The sequence below is a fragment of the Vipera ursinii genome (genome assembly GCF_947247035.1).
Source record: "Vipera ursinii genome assembly, chromosome: 1".
In the NCBI taxonomy this organism is placed as follows: Eukaryota; Metazoa; Chordata; class Lepidosauria; order Squamata; family Viperidae; genus Vipera; species Vipera ursinii.
In genome coordinates, this window is record NC_139512.1 from 355,624,051 (window position 1) to 355,642,719 (window position 18,669).

The 18,669-nt window shown below is 46.5% G+C and overlaps 1 protein-coding gene across 2 annotated transcripts in view; it reads right to left on the bottom strand.

Moving 5' to 3' along the window:
- Positions 1-7,353: 7,353 nt before the first annotated feature.
- Positions 7,354-18,669, bottom strand: part of SLC47A1 (solute carrier family 47 member 1) — a 35,115-nt gene continuing 23,799 nt past the window's right edge. For both annotated transcript variants that reach the window (XM_083379741.1, XM_083379740.1), the window contains 8 exons: positions 17,230-17,297; positions 15,622-15,730; positions 13,491-13,566; positions 12,040-12,109; positions 9,835-9,967; positions 8,915-9,009; positions 8,669-8,732; positions 7,354-7,888 (listed from right to left, as the gene is read on the bottom strand). In XM_083379741.1, coding sequence (XP_083235867.1) covers positions 7,653-7,888; positions 8,669-8,732; positions 8,915-9,009; positions 9,835-9,967; positions 12,040-12,109; positions 13,491-13,566; positions 15,622-15,730; positions 17,230-17,297 — 851 coding nt within the window. In that variant the 3' untranslated portion in view covers positions 7,354-7,652. The remainder of the gene's footprint in view (positions 7,889-8,668; positions 8,733-8,914; positions 9,010-9,834; positions 9,968-12,039; positions 12,110-13,490; positions 13,567-15,621; positions 15,731-17,229; positions 17,298-18,669) is intronic.

Here is an 18,669-nt window from a genome sequence, read left to right on the forward strand (position 1 = left end):
GTAAAGGCAAAGGTTCCCCCGCACATGCGTGCTAGTCGTTTCCGACTCTAGGGGCCGGTGCTCATCTCCGTTTCAGAGCCGAAGAGCCAGCGCTTGTCCGAGGACGTCTCTGTGGTCATGTGGCCGGCATGACTAGACGCCAAAGGCGCACAGAACGCTGTTACCTTCCCACCGGAGTGGTCCCTATTTTTCTACTTGCCTTTTTACGTGCTTTCGAACTGCTAGGTTGGCAGAAGCTGGGACAAGTAACAGGCGCTCACTCTGTTATGCGGCACTCGGGATTCGACCCGCCAAACTGCTGACCATCTGATTGACAAGCTCAGCGTCCTAATCCACTGAGCCACCGCATCCCTATACACATATACGTATATACATATATGTTGTTGTTAGCTGCGAAGTCGTGTCCAACCCATCGCGACCCCACGGACAATGTTCCTCCAGGCCTTCCTGTCCTCTTACCATCTTCTGGAGCCCATTTAACCCTATGGACAGTACCAAAAGGCAAAACATATACATATATACATACATATATATATACATATATATATATACATATACATATACACATTTATAGGGACACGGTGGCTCAGTGGGTTAGTACGCTGAGCTTGTCGATCAGAAGGTCGGCAGTTTGGCAGGTCGAATCCCGAGTGCCGCGTAACAGAGTGAGCGCCTGTTACTCGTCCCAGCTTCTGCCAACCTAGCAGTTCGAAAGCACCTAAAAATGCAAGTAGAAAAATAGGGACCACTACGGTGGGAAGGTAACAGCGTTCCGTGCGCCTTTGGCGTCTAGTCATGCCGGCCACATGACCACGGAGACGTCCTCGGACAAGCGCTGGCTCTTCGGCTTTGAAACGGAGATGAGCACCGGCCCCTAGAGTCGGAAACGACTAGCACGCATGTGCGGGGGAACCTTTACCTACTGAACTTGATAGGGTTAGGAAGAGGATATAACCAGGATAAGGATCAGGATTTGGGATGGGGTTAGGATCGGGATTGGGGTAGGAACGGGGTTGGGAACAACATTGGGGTTGCCCCCCCCCAAATAACGTTTTCAAGCTTTAGCAAACAGACTATTGTCCGGGTACATAGGTTCAATTAACGCTAATTAATATAACAGTAAATAGCTATAATATATATAGGCTAAACAATAATCATAAACGGTATCAATTAGGCCATACATATCATTCTCCTTACTAATATATGTTCAAAATAGCACATTACATTCATTTCTCACTAGTTCGTTTCCCGAACCGTTGGTAAAATTGATCCCATGTTTTAAAATAAATTGAATCCTCTTTCTCTTTAATCTCTAAAGGTTAGTCTGGCCATTTCTGCACACTCTTAAAATTTTCTTGATCAAAATCTCCTCAGTTGGTAGGTTTTCATTTTCCCAGGATTGGGCAAATGCTATTCTGGCTGCTGTCAATATATGCAATATCCTGATGGATTGACATGGTATAGGGTCTCCTGATTGAGCAGGGGGCTGGACTAGAAGACCTCCGGGGTCCCTTCCAGCTCTATTTTGATGGATTGAAATGGTGTAGACCCTCCTGCTTCAGCTCACCCTGTCTTTTCCTCCCATTTCACTCTTCCCTAAAACAACCATGTCAAGCAGGCTGGACAGAGCCAGGAGCTTGGAATCTACCCAGTGGCTTTCAATGGACGGTGGGTGGACTCGAACTCAAACCTCCTCCGGTCTTGGTAGAAAGAGTTGGGACTGGGGGGGGGGGACGGAAGGTCTTGCGAAATGAGAGGAGAGGGCCGAGCTGTTTTTTTTTCAGGAAAGAGAAATCCAACCTGAAATGAAGGGAGTACGCAAAAGCGGGATGCCTAGAGTTGCAAGGACAACAAACCAGGATCCAAGCTAGCCTGAGTTTGGCACAGCACAGGGTGTGTGCCACCTTGTGCTCCCTGATATTTGCAAAACCATGATTAAGCTAACTAGGACAGGGGTCTTCCACGTTGGCCCTTTTAGGACTTGTGGACTTCAACTCCCAGAATTCCTCAGGACCTGGCTGAGGAATTCTGGGAGTTGAAGTCCACAAGTCCTAAAAGGGCCAACTTGGAAGACCCCTGAACTAGGAAGTGGGTGCTTTCTCTTCTCTCGAAATTGGAGGATGGTGGGCTGTTTCATATACTGGTAATCCTTGACTTAAGGACCACAATCGAGGCTAAACCTTCTGCTGCTAAGTGAGACAGTTGTTAAAAGGAAGTTGGTCCCATTTTATACCCATTCTTGACATGGTTCTTAAGTAAAGCCTTGCAGTTGTTAAATTATTAACACGGTTGTTAAGTGAATCTGGCTTCTCTGTTGCTTCGCAGACGGTCACAAAAGGGGATCACGTGACCTCAGGACATCCCAACTGTCATAAGTACACGCCAGTTGCCGAGCATCCAAATTTTGATCACATGACCACGGGGATGTTGCAAAAGTGTAAGTGTGAAAAAAGGTCATAAGTCACTTTTTTTTTTTTAGCGTTGGTTGGGGAATTCTTAAGTCCCCCCATCATAAAGAAAGATTGGCTGGGGAATTCTGGGAGCTGAAGTCCACCCACCTCAAAGCATGCTGGTTGAGGAATTCTGGGAGTGGACGTCCACCCCTCTTAAAGCATGATGGCTAGGGAATTCTGGGAGTGGAAGTCCATCCCTCTTAAAGAATGCTGGCTGGGGAATTCTGGGAGCTGAAGTCCACCCACCTCAAAGCATGCTGGTTTGGGAATTCTGGGAGTGGAAGTCCACCCACCTCAAAGCATGCTGGCTGAGGAATTCTGGGAGTGGAAGTCCATCCCTCTTAAAGAATGCTGGGGAATTCTGGGAGCGGAAGCCCACCCCTCTTAAAGCATGCTGGCTGGGGAATTCTGGAAGTCCCCCCACCTCAAAGCATGCTGGCTGGGGAATTCTGGGAGTGGTCCTCCACCAACCTTAAAACCTCTGAGGTTGAGAAACACTGGTTTAATAATAATAATAATAATAATAATAATAATAATAATAATAATAATAATAATAATATGAAGTTGGAAGGGACCTTGGTGGTCATCTAGTCCAACCCCCTGCTCAGGCAGGAAACCCTATACCATTTCAGACAAACGGCTGTCCAGTCTCTTCTTAAAAACTTCCAGTGTTGGAGCATTCACCACCTCTGGAGGCGAGGAGTTCCACTGGTTAATTGTTCTAACTGTCAGGAAGTTTCTCCTTAGTTCTAGGTTGCTTCTCTCCTTGGTTAGTTTCCATCCGTTGCTTCTTGTCCTGCCTTTAGGTGCTTTGGAGAATAGCTTGACTCCCTCTTCTTTGTGGTAGCCCCTGAGATATTGGAAGACTGCTATCATGTCCCCCCTCACCCTTCTCTTCCTTAAACTACACATACCCAATTCCAGCAAACGTTCCCTATATGTTTTAGCCTCCAGTCCCCCAATCATCTTTGTTGCTCTTCTCTGTACCCTTTCTAGAGTCTCGACATCTTTTTTTACATCGTGGTGACCAAAACTGGATGCAGTATTCCAGGTGTGGCCTTACCGAGGCCTTGTAAAGTGGTATTTAAGTCGATAAAGGCTGCTTTCCCGCAAGACGAGCCAGGTTTGGCTTTGCTTCTGAAAAGATTGGCACGCCACCACGCCAGCCACCCTCTCGGGGGACAGAAAACATCGCCCGAAACAAGCCAAGATGGTTGAGTGGAGTTTTCAGAAGGACAAGCCGTGCTGAGATCTTGGAAAAACTTACGATTTTAAACTCACACGAGAAAAAAAAAAAAATCACTGCGGTAGCTGTGAGGTTCGGGCGCCCCCTTGTGACAGCTAAGGAGCCCTGCATTTTGAAAAGAATTTCATCTTTTTTGGAATGTATTTTAAGGAATTTAATCATATAATAGAGTAGAGCTGGAAGGGATCTTGGAGGTCTTCTTGTCCAGCCCCCCACTTAAGCAGGAGAACCTATACCATCTCAGATAGGTGACTGTCTAGCCTCTTCTTAAAAATCTCCAGTGATGGAGCGCCCACGATTTCTGGTGGCAGGCTGTTCCACTGGTTAATTGTCCTCACTTTAATTTAATTTAATTCATTGATTTAAAAATCTCTTCTGGGCAGGGCTTGGGGTGGATGTCCCATGTGACTCCCATTTGATATTGGTTTTATTTTTTTAAAATTGTTTCTTAGATTTGTTTGCCGCCCATTTTTTTTTTGGTTTGCTGCCTTATGGTCCTTAAGTCGAGGACTATCTATATTTTCTCAGAAATCCTGCAGGTCTTTAAAGAGGGCTATCGTCCTTTTCCCCCAACCCCAACATCCCCACTCCATTGTTTCATTCAGTGCTTTTTTTGTAAAAGAAAAAGGTGCCGGAACTCATACATGTCATACAACCCGCCTTGCCTACCCCACAAGGTTCCATCCAAAAAAGGTGCCGGAACGCCGTGCTGAGCGTTCTATGAGAAAAAAAGCCCTGGTTTCATTTTAGGACTTGATTTCCAATTCTTGTTCCTTGAGCTGCTTTGAAATGAGGCTTTTAGGGCAGCAATATTCTTGCAGATAATAGAATCAAGATCACGTGAAGTGTTAATACCACTTTACAAGGCCTTGGTAAGGCCACACTTGGAATACGACATCCAGTTTTGGTCACCACAATGTGGAAAAGATGTTGAGACTCTGGAGAGAGTGCAGAGAAGAGCAACAAAGATGATCAGGGGACTGGAGGCTAAAACATATAAGGAACAGTTGCTGGAATTGTGTATGTCTAGTTTAATGAAGAGAAGGACGAAGGGGGTGACATGATAGCAGTCTTCCAGTGTCTCAGGGGATGCCCCAAAGAAGAGAAAGTCAAGCTATTCTCCAAAGCGCCTGAAGGCAGGACAAGAAGCAGCGGGTGGAAATTCATCAAAGTGAGAAGCAACCTGGAATTAAGGAGGAATTTTCTGACAGTGAGAACAATTAATCAGTGGAACAACCTGCCTCCAGAATGTTCCAACACTGGAGGCTTTTAAGAAGAGACTGGACAGCCATTTGTCTGAAATGGTATAGGGTTTCCTGCTTGAGCAGAGGGTTGGACTAGATGACCTCCAAGGTCCCTTCCAACTATATTATTAATGTGGTTGTTGTTGTTGTTGCACACAGTCTGCAACAATGCCCAACATTACAACTAGACCTCAGCTTACAACCACATGCTTAGCAGTCATCAAAACTTACAAAAGACACCCCCCCCGCAAAAATTTTCTACCACCCATTTATGAGTTCCAATGGGTCACGTGACCACACTTGAGACACTTGGCAACCAGACTAGACTTGTGTCTGTTTGCAATGTCAAGTAATCGTGGTTTATGTTTTTGCCAGAAACCAGCCTTTACTTCCAGTCTCTGGCACAAACCACCATAGCGAACAAAGGGGTACACTTAAACAACCCTTGCATTCACTTCACAGCCTCCCCAAAACGGGTGGGAAAATTGGACACAGTCATGTGATGACCCACTTAAAGACCGACCCTCGATTACGGTCTTAAGTCGAGGACAACGCGCACTTCAAGGATCTCTTTTCAGAGAGACTGAGACATTTCATGGGGTCAGAAAGTGAGTATCTGATTTCTTTTGGCAGGTTCGCGTCTTGACGTTAGCCACCCGTTGACCGATTTTTACTATGTTATTTCGGACGTTTAGGGAAATAACGGCGTGCGTCAGTCCTTGTAACTTTAGGACGGCCTTGGAAGGTGAACCGTCAACAGTTTTTTTAAAAAAGTAAATAGTTAAGAAATACTCCGCAGGGTAGCATTTAGTGGAGCAGCCCTCAAGGTCTTGGAGAAGATATTCAGACGTTGGGATGTGTCTCCAGCTAGAAAGATCAGAATTGTGTCCCAAAGGTACATTTCCAGGAGGCAACTGGACTTCCTGGTTTTTCCTTGAAGACGTTTCGCTTCTCATCCAAGAAGTTTCTTCGGCTCTGACTGAATGGGGGGGAATGGGAAGATTTATACTCCTTGCAGACAGCCGGTCATTTGCATCCTTTCAGAGAGTCATTGAGGCCACTTGGAGGTGTACCTGTGTCCTCGGGGTCACCTGAGCGGTGCAAATGGGTGTGGGGTCCTCTTGGCTGCAGTATGTTTTCCGCCCTGGGTCCCTTTCCTGTTGAAGACGGGCACACAGGCTGTTGCGGACGAGTCTGTGCTGTCTGCATCTCCAACTCAAGCGCAGATGGTTTTTGTAGTCTGCCGTGCATTCTGGAAATCCGTTCATTCTCCCACATCATTCTCATAGGCCAGACATGTCAAACACAAGGCCCGGGGGCCGGATCCGGCCCGCAAAGTGGTTTCATGCGGCCCGCGAAGCCATCCTGGAAACAGTGAGGGAACGGCCCCCACTGCCTTGGCCCTGGCCCAGAGACCCTCCTTCGGCCAGAGACCCTCAGATCTGTCCCACTCCTGGCCAGGCCCCCATAGGCACCCTTGATGCGAACGATGTAGAGCTGGCCACACCCACCCAGTAGGCCATACGCACTCTAGCCACACCCACCCAGTAGGCCACACCCACCCAGGCCACACCCATCTGGCCCCGAGGGCAACCGCAATGCTGATGCGGCCCTCAATGAAATTGAATTTGACACCCCTGATATAGGCTCTCCACCTATTTGCACCGCTCAGAGTAATCTGCTTACTCTGTGCTGTTAAGAATCATTCTTGCAAGTTAGTCCCCACTTATTGCCATTCGTTTAGTGACTGTTCAAAATTACAGCGGCACTGAAAAAGAGGGACTTGCAGCCAGTCCTCGCACTTATGACCGTCTCAGCATCCCTCTGGTCACCTGATCAATATTGGGGTGCTTAGCAACCAGCATGCATTTACAACAGTTACAGCGTTCTGTTGTCGTGCGATTGACATTTGAGACCTTACGAGCCGACTTCCGACAAGCAAAGTCAGTCCGGAAAGCCGGATTTGCTTAATATCAGCATGATTCACTTAACAACAGGGGCATAATGTTGCAAAATTGGACATGACTTACTTAACAACCGCCTCACTTTACAATAGAAAGTCTGGTTGTAAGTCGAGGACCTCCTATATATAAATGGCATGGTGTAACATTAGAGCTACAAGCAGGATAAGCGGTCTAAAAAGTCAAGATAGCACTCACAAGAGCACAGTGGAATGTTTTACGCCCATCAAAAATTGGAAGCTTTAGTCGTATTGTGAAAGCTGCCATCTTGACTTTTTTGACCACATCTGGATCAAAACATTGCTGATGGAAACCACCAGTGGCCAGCCAAATCTTCAACAGCTTTCCTAAAAACAGGAATTTTATCAGTGAATGTGTACAGAAGACACTTGGATTTATTCCAGTGTGATTTTTTTCCTTTTTTAATATCTGTTTTTATTTTATTCAAAAAAAGTTAAAATACAAAACACCAATTTTTTTAAAAAAAATTAAACACCTGGATTTATTCCAATGTGATTTTCCAAACACCTTTAAAGGTGAGTTAAGTCTTTCCATCCCTTAACAACATCAAATGGGTGACCCCCATCATTGGTCCAGGCCGATCGTAGAGGAGCAACCATCTTTGGGGATCAGATCCAAGGCTGAGTCACTTTTAGATCCTCTGGGATGAACGCTGATGAGTAAGCAGGATTCCCATTCGAATTGGCTGCCTTGTCTGGCCCTCCCATGCTGCACAGCTCCGCCGTTCTCAGAGAAGGAGATGGATGAGAACCCCCAAAATCAAGATGGCGACCGCTAACAGCAGTGCCAGTCCGCGCCGGAAAACAAGTTGCTTGCAGGATAAGGCCCCTGGCATTGGAGAAACCATGAATGGGGGCATCTCTTCGCTGGGAATGGGCTGATGGTCCCCTAGGTTTTCTGCCTGGTGGACAAGACAGCTGAGGGTATCTCCGTTGGGCACCTCCAGATTCATCGCAAGATAATCTGTGTGGAGACCACATGCAAGGGATTAGACATTGCAGACTGACACGCTCGGCTTAACCATCTGATGTTGGTGGCCATACAGTAGTCCTGGCCTTAGTACCACAAGGGAGCCCAAAGTTTCTGTTGCTAAGCGAGATAGTTGTTAAGTAAACTTTGCCCCATTTTATGGCCTTCCTTGCCAGCGTTGTTAAGTGAATCACTGCAGTAGTTAAGTTAGCGACATAATTGTTAAATGACTCTGGCTTCCCCATTGACTTTGCTGGTCAGAAGTTCGCAAAAGCTGATCACATGACCTGGCACACGGCAAATGTCATGAATATGTGTCAGTTGCCAAGCCTTTGAATTTTGATCATGTGACCCTGGGGATACTGCAATGGTCATCTGAAAAAACGGTCATATAGTCACTTTTTTCACTGCTGTTATTCACTTTGGAGAGGGTGAGTTCTAGTCCTGCCTTAGCCATTAAATCCAGCCGGGTGATTTGGGGTCACTCCCTCCCTTTCAGCCTTAAGCACCTCACAGGGTTGTTGTTGTGGAGAAAACAGGAGAAGGAAGAGCATTGTAAATGTTTGCCACTTGAGTTATTTGCAAAAAGGATAAAAGTGAACTCCAGAGAAATGAATAGACCACGTTGCGTTGACCAAATCTAAAATGCAGTCAACGAATAAATAATCTGAATAAAGCTCGCAAGAGCCAACAGGGGGCTTTTTTCAACGGTTCTCCAAACGTTTTAAAAACACACACAGACACACATCACACAAAAGAGTAAGGGTGTTTTACCAGCACCAGAAGACTGCTCAGGACTACCTCCTAGTCTGTCTGTTAATCCAGCTCGAATCTGGGCCTGAGAGAAAGGAAATCAACAAACAAGCAAAACAAAATTGGTCTCGTTTTGAAGACTGGGCGAAGAGCCAGCTGCCATAGTTCACGGCTTGCTGTTTTATTCTGAGTGAAGCCCGTGAACCCATTCCTCAGCTGGTACTGCTGAGGACAAGGCGCAACCAAATCTGCAGGCAAGAGATCTACCTCTTCGGCGGCCTTCTTCCAGTTCATGCGCAAGACGACAGCCAAAAAAGATGCCGCTTGCAGAGAGATGCAAACGATCAAACCGGTCCAGAGGCCTGCAGGGAGAGCAAGAGGTTGACGCTAGAACTGTGTTTCTCAACCTCTGAAGCTTTAAAACAGGGTGGACTTCAACTCCCAGAATTCCCTAGCCAGCATGGTTGGCTAAGGAATTCTGGGAGTTGAAGTCCAGCCATTATAAAGTTGCCAAAGCAGAGAAATGTGGCTCTACAGTTTAAGGCTGTGTAGACTAGCCTCCTCCCATTTTCCCCCATAACAGCCCTACGAGGTAGGTTGGACCATAATCGCTCTAGGAACTACTAAGCTGGGGAGGGCATGCTGCCTGAGGAATTCTGGGAGTGAAAGTCCACTCCATTTAAAGCATGCTGGCTGGGGGATTCTGGGAGTGGAGGTCCGCCCATCCCTAAATAAAGGCTGGCTGGAGAATTCTGGGAGTGAAAGTCCACCCCTTTTAAAGCAGGCTGGCTGGGGGATTCTGGGAGTCAAAGTCCACCCAACATAAAGCATGCTGGCTAGGGAATTCTGGGATTTGAAGTCCACCCATCTTAAAAACTGCTGAGGTTCAGAAACACTATTTTAGGTAGTGAGTTTGGCCGTGGAAGTCACTGCCACTTGTTGGGGAGAGACCAATTGTGATCTTCCTAAAGGGATCTTCCAGATTCTATTCTATTCTATTCTATTCTATTCTATTCTATTCTATTCTATTCTATTCTATTCTATTCTATTCTATTCTATTCTATTCTATTCTATTATCTCAATCACTGCATGAGGCACATCTGGCTGGTGTTCCTGAGTCCCACAGACCAAGCTGAACATCTGGAGCGCAGCTTGCAAAGGAAAACGGCCTCTGCTGGCCGGCTCACCCATTACGCCAAGCTTGTACACGAACATCAGCGTAATCCCAATGGGCAATCCGATGACGTAGTAGCCCACCGCGTTGGCGATGGCGCCAATTTTCTGCTTGCCGGCACCCCTCAGCACCCCTCCGCAAGTGGCCTGGCGAACGGAGGCAAAGGAGAGAGATTACGGAAGTTCCCTAAGAGAGTTTCCGCGAAAGGGTCTTTTTTGATCCTGAGACGAGGGTGGATTAAAAACCCCACTTGGCTGGCCTACCTCACAAGGTTATTGTCCTGAGAACAGGCACATTCTGTCGAGCTGCTTGAAGGAAGCCCGGGGAATGTGGTTGGCCGAAGGACACAATTCCATTTTGGAAAACGTACATGGGTTCAAACCATCCACCTGTAGGAGGGACTCTCCTGGTGTGTCTCTGGATGATGCCTTGTTCTGGCTTCCCAACTAGTACAGGTAGTCCTTGACATACAACAGTTCATTTAGCGACTGAAGTTACAAAAGTACTGAAAAAAGGGACCGTTTTTCACACTTACGACCGTTGCAGTGTCCCCATGGTCAAAATTCAGATGCTCGGCAACTGACTCGTATTTATGACGGTCGCAATGTCCCGGGTTCATGGGATTCCCCTTTTACGACCTTCTGACAAGCAAAGTCAAATGGGGGAAACCAGATTCCCTTAACAGCCGTGTTAGTCACTTAACAAACGCAATGACTCAGTTAACAACTGTGGCAAGGAAGGTTGTAAAACGGGGCAGAACCCAGTGAACAACTGTCTCGCTTAGCAACAGGAATTTTGGGCTTGGTTGCGGTCGTAAGCCGAGGACTACCTGTACACCAAAAGTCAATGGGGGAAGCCGGATTCGTTTAACAACGAGGTTACTAACTTAACAGCTGCAGTGATCCGCTTAACAACCATGGCAAGAAAAGTCGAAAAATGGGGAAAAACTCACTTAAAACAACCGTCTCGCTTAGCAACAAGAAATTTTGGCCTCAATTGCGGACGACCTACATGGGTTCAGAGCCATCCATCCGCAGGAGACACTCTCCTGGTGTGTCTCTGGATGATGCCCTGTTATGACTTCCCAATTAATATTCACTGATCCTGCCTTACGGGGAACTAGATATAGGAAGGCTGCTATCATGTCCCCCCTCATCCTTCTTTTCATTAAACTAGACCAGGGGTGGGCAACCTTGGCTCTTTTATGACACGTGGACTTCAACTCCCAGAATTCCTGAGCCAGCCATGCTGAGGAGAAATGGAGAGGTTTCCATACTGAGCCATGCCGGCTCAGGAATTCTGGGAGTTGAAGTCCACGAGTCATAAAAGAGCCAAGGTTGCGTACTCCTGGTCTAGGCCTAGGCCGCTTTATGACTCCTGGACTTCAACTCCCAGAATTCCTGAGCCAGCCATGATGAGGGGAAAGGGAGAGGTTTCCATACTGAGCCATGCCGGCTCAGGAATTCTGGGAGTTGAAGTCCACGAGTCATAAAAGAGCCAAGGTTGCCTTACCCCTGAACTAGACATACCCAATTCCAGCAACCGTTCTTTATATGGAGGCTAAAACATATAAGGAACGGGTTAGCAGTCTTCCAATATATCAGGGGCTGCCCCAAAGAAGAGGCAGTCAAGCTTTTCTCCAAAGCCCCCAAAGGCAGGACAAGAAGCAAGGGATGGAAACCCATCAAGGAGAGAAGCAACCTGGAAGTAAGGAGAAACTTCCTGACAGTCAGGACAATTAACCATTGGAACTCCTTGCCTCCAGAAGTTGTAGGGTACTCCATCGCTGGAGGCTTTTAAGAAGAGACTGGACAGCCATTTGTCTGAAATGATATATAGGGTTTCCTGCCTAAGCAAGGGGGCTGGACTACAAGTTCCCTTCCAAACTCGGTTATTCTAATTCTAATCAGACCGCATGTCTGAATCCGCAGAGAATCCCATCTAAGGAAGAACCCTGAGCTTCACAGCTCATCCGCGGATATTTCATGTTTTGCCAGTGCTAGGACTCCCCTAAGGGTCAAAATAAAAATAAAATCAAGAATAAAAAAATACTTATCCAGGAACTACGATTTCCACAGGAACGGGATCTATTTGTAGCCATGAGGACCAGAAACTTGTTCGAAAGAACAGGAAATGCTTTTCACAAAGTCCGTTTGCCTCCCCACCCCGCAAGAGCATCACACCCCACCCACGGGCTTTGCAACCGCCAGAAACTCACCGCTGTGGCATCGAACAGGTGAAAAGGGGAAAAGATCAGCATCACTTTGGAGACCAAAGAAACAATCTCTCTATTGGGAATAAAATATATATATATATATATATATTAGGAGATCTGAGTTCTAAAGTCTGCCCGGGAGAAAGCTCATTGGACGATATACAGGTAGTCTTAGATTTACCACCATTCATTTAGCATCCGTTCAAAGTTATAACAGCACTATATATATATATATATATGATGAGAACATAAATAGTTCGAAATGATCATCTTAGCCTCCCAAATTCTTTATTAGCAATTTGAATAATTTGCACAAATAATGAGCTGTCAGAAGTTGACTAGTTCCTGTGGATAAGCCCTGAGCCGGGCCAAAACAGGAATGAAAGAGTTAATTAGCAAGGTCCATTCAAAAAGCCTTGACAAATACTTAAACATATATATATATATATATATATATATATATATTGGTAAAGGTTCCCCCACACATGCGTGCTAGTTGTTTCCGACTCTAGGGGCCAGTGCTCATCTCCGTTTCAAAGCCGAAGAGCCAGGGCTTGTCCGAGGACGTCTCCGTGGTCACGTGGCCGGCGTGACTAGACGTCAAAGGCACACGGAACGCTGTTACCTTCCCACCGAAGTGGTCCCTATTTTTCTACTTGAATTTTTACGTGCTTTCGAACTGCTAGGTTGGCAGAAGCTGGGACGAGTAATAGGCGCTCACTCTGTTACGCGGCACTCGGGATTCGACCCACCAAACTGCCGGCCTTCTGATCAACAAGCTCAGTGTCCTAACCCACTGAGCCACCGCGTCCCTATATATATATATATATAAGGACCGTGTGGTCCTGTGATCCAAATTGGGATGCTTGGAAAGCGGCCAGTATTTATAATATTGTGGCGTCACAGGACCGCCATTTTGCGACCTTCCAACAAACAAACTGAAAGGGGGAAGGCAGATTCATTTAACGACCGTGGGATTCACTTAACGGCCTAAAAAATGAGGCGGCCAAAACTGGCGCTTAGGCAAAATTCTGGAGTTAAAAACCCTGAAGTGAATCAAGTAACATCCATTCAACACTAGATTGGTTTTCTTTTAATTAGACGCATCTCCAGAAGCAAATGGGTGGAATTGTTCTGACCCCGCTGGATTGTGTCTCTGTGGAGGAGACACCGCTGTGACTCACAAAGAGTTGCAACTAGCATCGTCTTCCCCCAAGAACACAAGGAAGTTCACAAAATGCAATTGTGCAACTGTGTGTGTATGTGTGTGTGTTCACGGCCATCACAAGTTGGAAGATGCTTCATAAGTGGCTTTTGGAGGCTCCATTATAACTCAAGAATGGTCGTACGTCGGGGACTACCTGAACAGGCAGAGGGGCAACGGGCAGACTCCCATTCATTCCGTCCCCTCCTGGGGTATCTTGAGAAAAGAGGTAATGAGAAGAGGGCCTTACAAGTCATTGGTGAAGATGTAGGCCACCACGTCCTTCAGAGCTGCCAGCAGCACAGCGAAAACCACCGCAAGAACTCCTGGGAAGTGAGAGAGAAGGTGGGTGCCATTCATCTATCTATCTACTTACCTACCTACCTTTCCATCCATCCATCTCTATCCATCCATCCATAGATAGATAGATGGATGGATGGATGGATGGATGGATGGATGGATGGATGGATGGATGGATGGATAGATGGATGAATGGATGGATGCATGGATGCATGGATGCATGGATGGATTAATGGATGGATGGATAGATAGATGGATGAATGAATAGATGGATAGATGGATGGATGGATGGATAGATGGATGGATAGATAGAGAGATAGATGAATGGATGGTTAGATGATATAGATGAATGGATTGATATATGAGATAGATAGATAGATAGATAGATAGATAGATAGATAGATAGATAGATAGATAGATGGATAGATGATATAGATGAATGGATAGATGATAGATAGATAGATAGATAGATAGATAGATAGATAGATAGATAGATAGATAGATAGATAGATGGATGGATGGATGGATAGATAGATGGATAGATGATATAGATGAATGGATAGATAGATGATAGATGATATAGCTAGCTGGATGGATAGATAGATGATGGATGGATAGATGATAAATAGATGAATGGATAGATAGATGATAGATGAGATAGATAGATGAGATAGATAGATAGATAGATAGATAGATAGATAGATAGATAGATAGATAGATAGATAGATAGATAGATAGATAGATGGTTACATGATATAGATGAATGGATAGATGATAGATGATATAGCTAGCTAGCTGGATAGATAGATAGATAGATAGATAGATAGATAGATAGATAGATAGATAGATAGATAGATAGATAGATAGAAAGAAAGATGATAGATGGATGGATAGATGATAAATAGATGAATGGATAGATAGATAGATAGATAGATAGATAGATAGATAGATAGATAGATAGATATGGATGAGTATATGATAAATAGGCCTTTGAACTCTGGTGCTGGAGAAGACTCCTGCGAGTCCCTTGGACTGCAAGGCGATCAAACCGGTCAGTCCTAGAGGAGATCAATCCCGACTGCTCTTTAGAAGGCCAGATCCTGAAGCTGAAACTCAAATCCTTTGGCCACCTAATGAGAAGGAAGGACTCACTGGAGAAGAGCCTCATGCTGGGAAAGATTGAGGGCAAGAGAAGAAGGGGATGACGGAGAATGAGGTGGCTGGATGGAGTCACTGAAGCAGTAGGTGTGAGCTTAAATGGACTCCAGAAGATGGTAGAGGACAGGAAGGCCTGGAGGAACGTTGTCCATGGGGTCATGATGGGCCGGACACAACTTCGCAACCAACAACAACGATAAATAGATGAATGGATAGATAGAAAGATAGATGATGATGATACATAGACATGATTGACAGACAGACAAGATATCTGTCTATCTAATCTATATTGAACTACCCTTCCATCCATCCTTCTATCCCTTTATCCATCCATCCATCTCTATCAGAGGGATCTAGATGGATTCTGAGCCTCTTCTAAACTAGCAGGCTCTTTGAGGTCTTCTAGTCTAACCCCTCTGCTCAGGGCAAGCGCCAACCAAAGTTGCGTTCCTTAACCTTAGTCATTTTAACAGGTAAAGGCTCCCCCGCACATGCGTGCTAGTCGTTTCTGACTCTAGGGGCCGGTGCTCATCTCCGTTTCAAAGCTGAAGAGCCAGCGCTTGTCCGAGGACGTCTCCGTGGTCATGTGGCCGGCGTGACTAGACGCCAAAGGCGCACGGAGCACTGTTCCCTTCCCACCGTAGTGGTCCCTATTTTTCTACTTGCATTTTTACGGGCTTTCGAACTGCTAGGTTGGCAGAAGCTGGGACGCGTAACAGGCACTCACTCTGTTACGCGGCACTCGGGATTCGACCCGCCAAACTGCCGACCTTCCGATCGACAAGCTCAGCGTCCTAACCCACTGAGCCACCGCGTCCCTGGTCATTTTAAGAAAGGTCAATTTCAACTCCCAGAATTCCCTAGCCGCCATGAATTGGAACTTCTCCACCCCTTCCAGGGCTTAAAGAGTTATATATACTCACCGGTGCAAAGAAGGGCCATAATGCATGACCTCTTGGCCTGGTCAACATCTCCGGCGCCTAAGGCGTTACCCACGCGGACACTGGAAGCCACGCTCATCCCCTGTGGAAGCTGAGAAGACACTTCTCTGAGCGGTTTTTCACTTGGAATTTTTTTTTTCTGCAAACCCAGTCAGGGTTAACCTCTAACCCAGGGGTCGGCAACCCGAAAAAGAAAAAGAGCCACTGAGAACCGGTTCCATCACACATAAAAAAAAAGTGGGAGCCGCATGCGTGCGGCCATGCACGCGCATGCGCAAAAAATGTTTCTTGCGCATGCGCGGACGCGCGTGGTTGCCTTTTTTTTTTAATGTGTGATGGAACCGGTTCCTGGTTGCGCGACGGCAACGGCCCGTCTGCAAAGCTGCCGAAAGCGGCAGCTTTGCAGATGGGCCGCGGCAGCTTTCGCAACAAGCGGGGCCGCTACCCGTTCCGAGAGGTGCACGCGCACCTCCCCAAACCTCTCCAAACGTCGGCAGGTCTCCGGACGGCGGCGGCTTGGGAGAGGTGCGTGCGCAGTCTCCAAACCGCCGCCATCCCGTTTGCACAGCTGCCGTGTTCGTCAATGTTTGACGAACGCGGCAGGTCTCCGGACGGGATGGCGGTGGTTTGGTGAGTGCGTGCGCACTCTCCAAACCGCCGCCATCCCATTTGCACAGCTGCCGTGAACGCGGCAGCTCTCCGGACGGGACGGCAGCGGCTTGGAGAGGTGCGCGCGCACCTCCGCCCTTCGGAAAGGTGCGCGTGCACCTCTCGGAATGGGCGGTGCCACTCTCCATTTGGAGAGGTGCCCGTTCGAAGAGGTGCGCGCGCCCGTTCGAAGAGGTGCGTGCGCACCGGGCGGCTGGGAGCCGCAGGAGATGGCTCAAAGAGACGCATGCGGCTCCGGAGCCACGGGTTGCCGACCCGTGCTCTAACCCAACAAAAAGCATACAAGCAGTCCTCGACTTACAACCGTTCACTTAGGGACCGTTCATAGTTACAACGGTGCTGAAAAAAGTGACTTATGATCATTTTTTCACACTTATGGCCAGTGCAGCACTCCCCGTGATCACGTCACTTATACTCGGACGCTTGGCAACTGGTTCAGATTTATGACGGTTGCCGTGCCCCGGGGAGGGTCATGTGATCCTCTGTTGCAATCTTCTGAGAAGCCAAGTCAATGGGGAAGCCAAATTCACAACTGTGGCAAGAAAGGTCGTAAGATGGGGCAAAAGTCACTTAACAACTGTCACGCTTTGCAATAGAAGTATTGGACTACATTGTGGTTCTAAGGCCAGGACGTAAGCCGAGCGTATCAATCTATAACTTCTAATCCCTTGCATGTGGTCTACACACAGAGTAACCATGTTACTCACTTAACATCTGCAGTGATTCACTAAACAACCGCAGCATAAAATGGGGCAAGACTCACTTAAGAAACGTCTCACTTAGCAACAGAAATGTTGGGCTCAATTGTGGTCGTAAGTCGAGGACTACCTGTACAAACTGCCATGCTTCTTGCTTCTCACACTCTGCTATTGGTGTTAATTCTTTCTCCTTCTGTACCCCCAGAATTTGGCAAATTCTTACCAGATACGCGATGGTTGACAGTTCGTAGATGATGGACTGTGCCCCTAATTCAACCGTACTCATTAATCCTTAGAGGAGAGAAACATGGTTGAAATCCAGAAGTATTACACAAAACAAGCAGCATATAAATTTAACGGCAATAACAACCATAAATCTGCAAGAAATACAGGTAGTCCTCAACGTATGACCACAATTGAGCCCAAATTTTCCACTGCTAAGCAAGACAGTTGTTGTGAGTTTTGCCCGATTTGATGACTGTTCTTGTTGCGGTTGTTTAGTGACTCACTGCAGATGTTAAGTGAGTAAAACGGTTGTTAAGTGGATCTGGCATCCCCACTGATTTTGCTTGTCAGAAAGTCGCAAAAGGGGATCGTGTGACCCTAGGGCACTGCAACTGTCATAAATAGAAACCAGTTGCCAAGCATGCGAATTTTCATCACATGACTATGCGAATGCTGCAGCACTGTGGAAAAAAAGTTGGTAAGTCCCTAGAATTAGAATTAGAATTAGAATTAATAGAATAGAATAGAATAGAATAGAATAGAATAGAATAGAATAGAATAGAATAGAATAGAATAGAATAGGAATATAGAATAGAATTAATAGAACATAGAATAGAACACAGAATAGAACATAGAACAGAACAGAACAGAATAGAATAGCAAAGTGGGAAAGGGACCTTGGAGGTCTTCTAGTCCAACCCCCTGCTCAGGCAGAAGACCCTATACCAGTGATGGCAAACCTTTTAGAGACCGAGTGCCCAAACTGCAACCCAAAACCCACTTATGTATCGTCGGGTGCCGGGTGGGTGTGGCCCATTGGGTGGGGATGACTGCAGTGGTAACGGCAGACTGGGTGGGACTAAAAAAGTTCAATCAATCAATTCCAAATTTGGGAGATCTTTTTCCACCCCGCGAGTTGAAATTGATTGAACCTTCCTTTTTTTTCTTGCACACGGCGGCAGAGGCCTAAAGCGAAAAGGTTTTATAAAACCCAGCTGAAGGCCTAGGACTGGGGCACCACCTTTGGCACCCGTGCCATAGGTTCGCCACCACGGGTATAATATTGGAGCTATTCTCCAAAGCCCCTGAAGGCAGGACGAGAAGCAACGGATGGAAACTCGTCAAGGAGAGAAGCGACCTGGAACTAAGGAGAAACTTCCTGACAGTGAGGACAGTTAACCAGTGGAACAACCTGCCTCCAGAAGTGGTGAATGCTCCAACGCTGGAAGTTTTTAAGAAGAGACTGGCCAGCCACTTGTCTGAAATGGTATAGGGTTTCCTGCCTGAGCAGGGGGTTGGACTAAATGACCTCCAAGGTCCCTTCCAACAACAACTACTTCTTCTTCTTCTTCTTCTTCTTCTTCTTATTATTATTATTATTATTATTATTATTATTATTATTATTATTTATTATTATTATTAATAATAATAATAATAA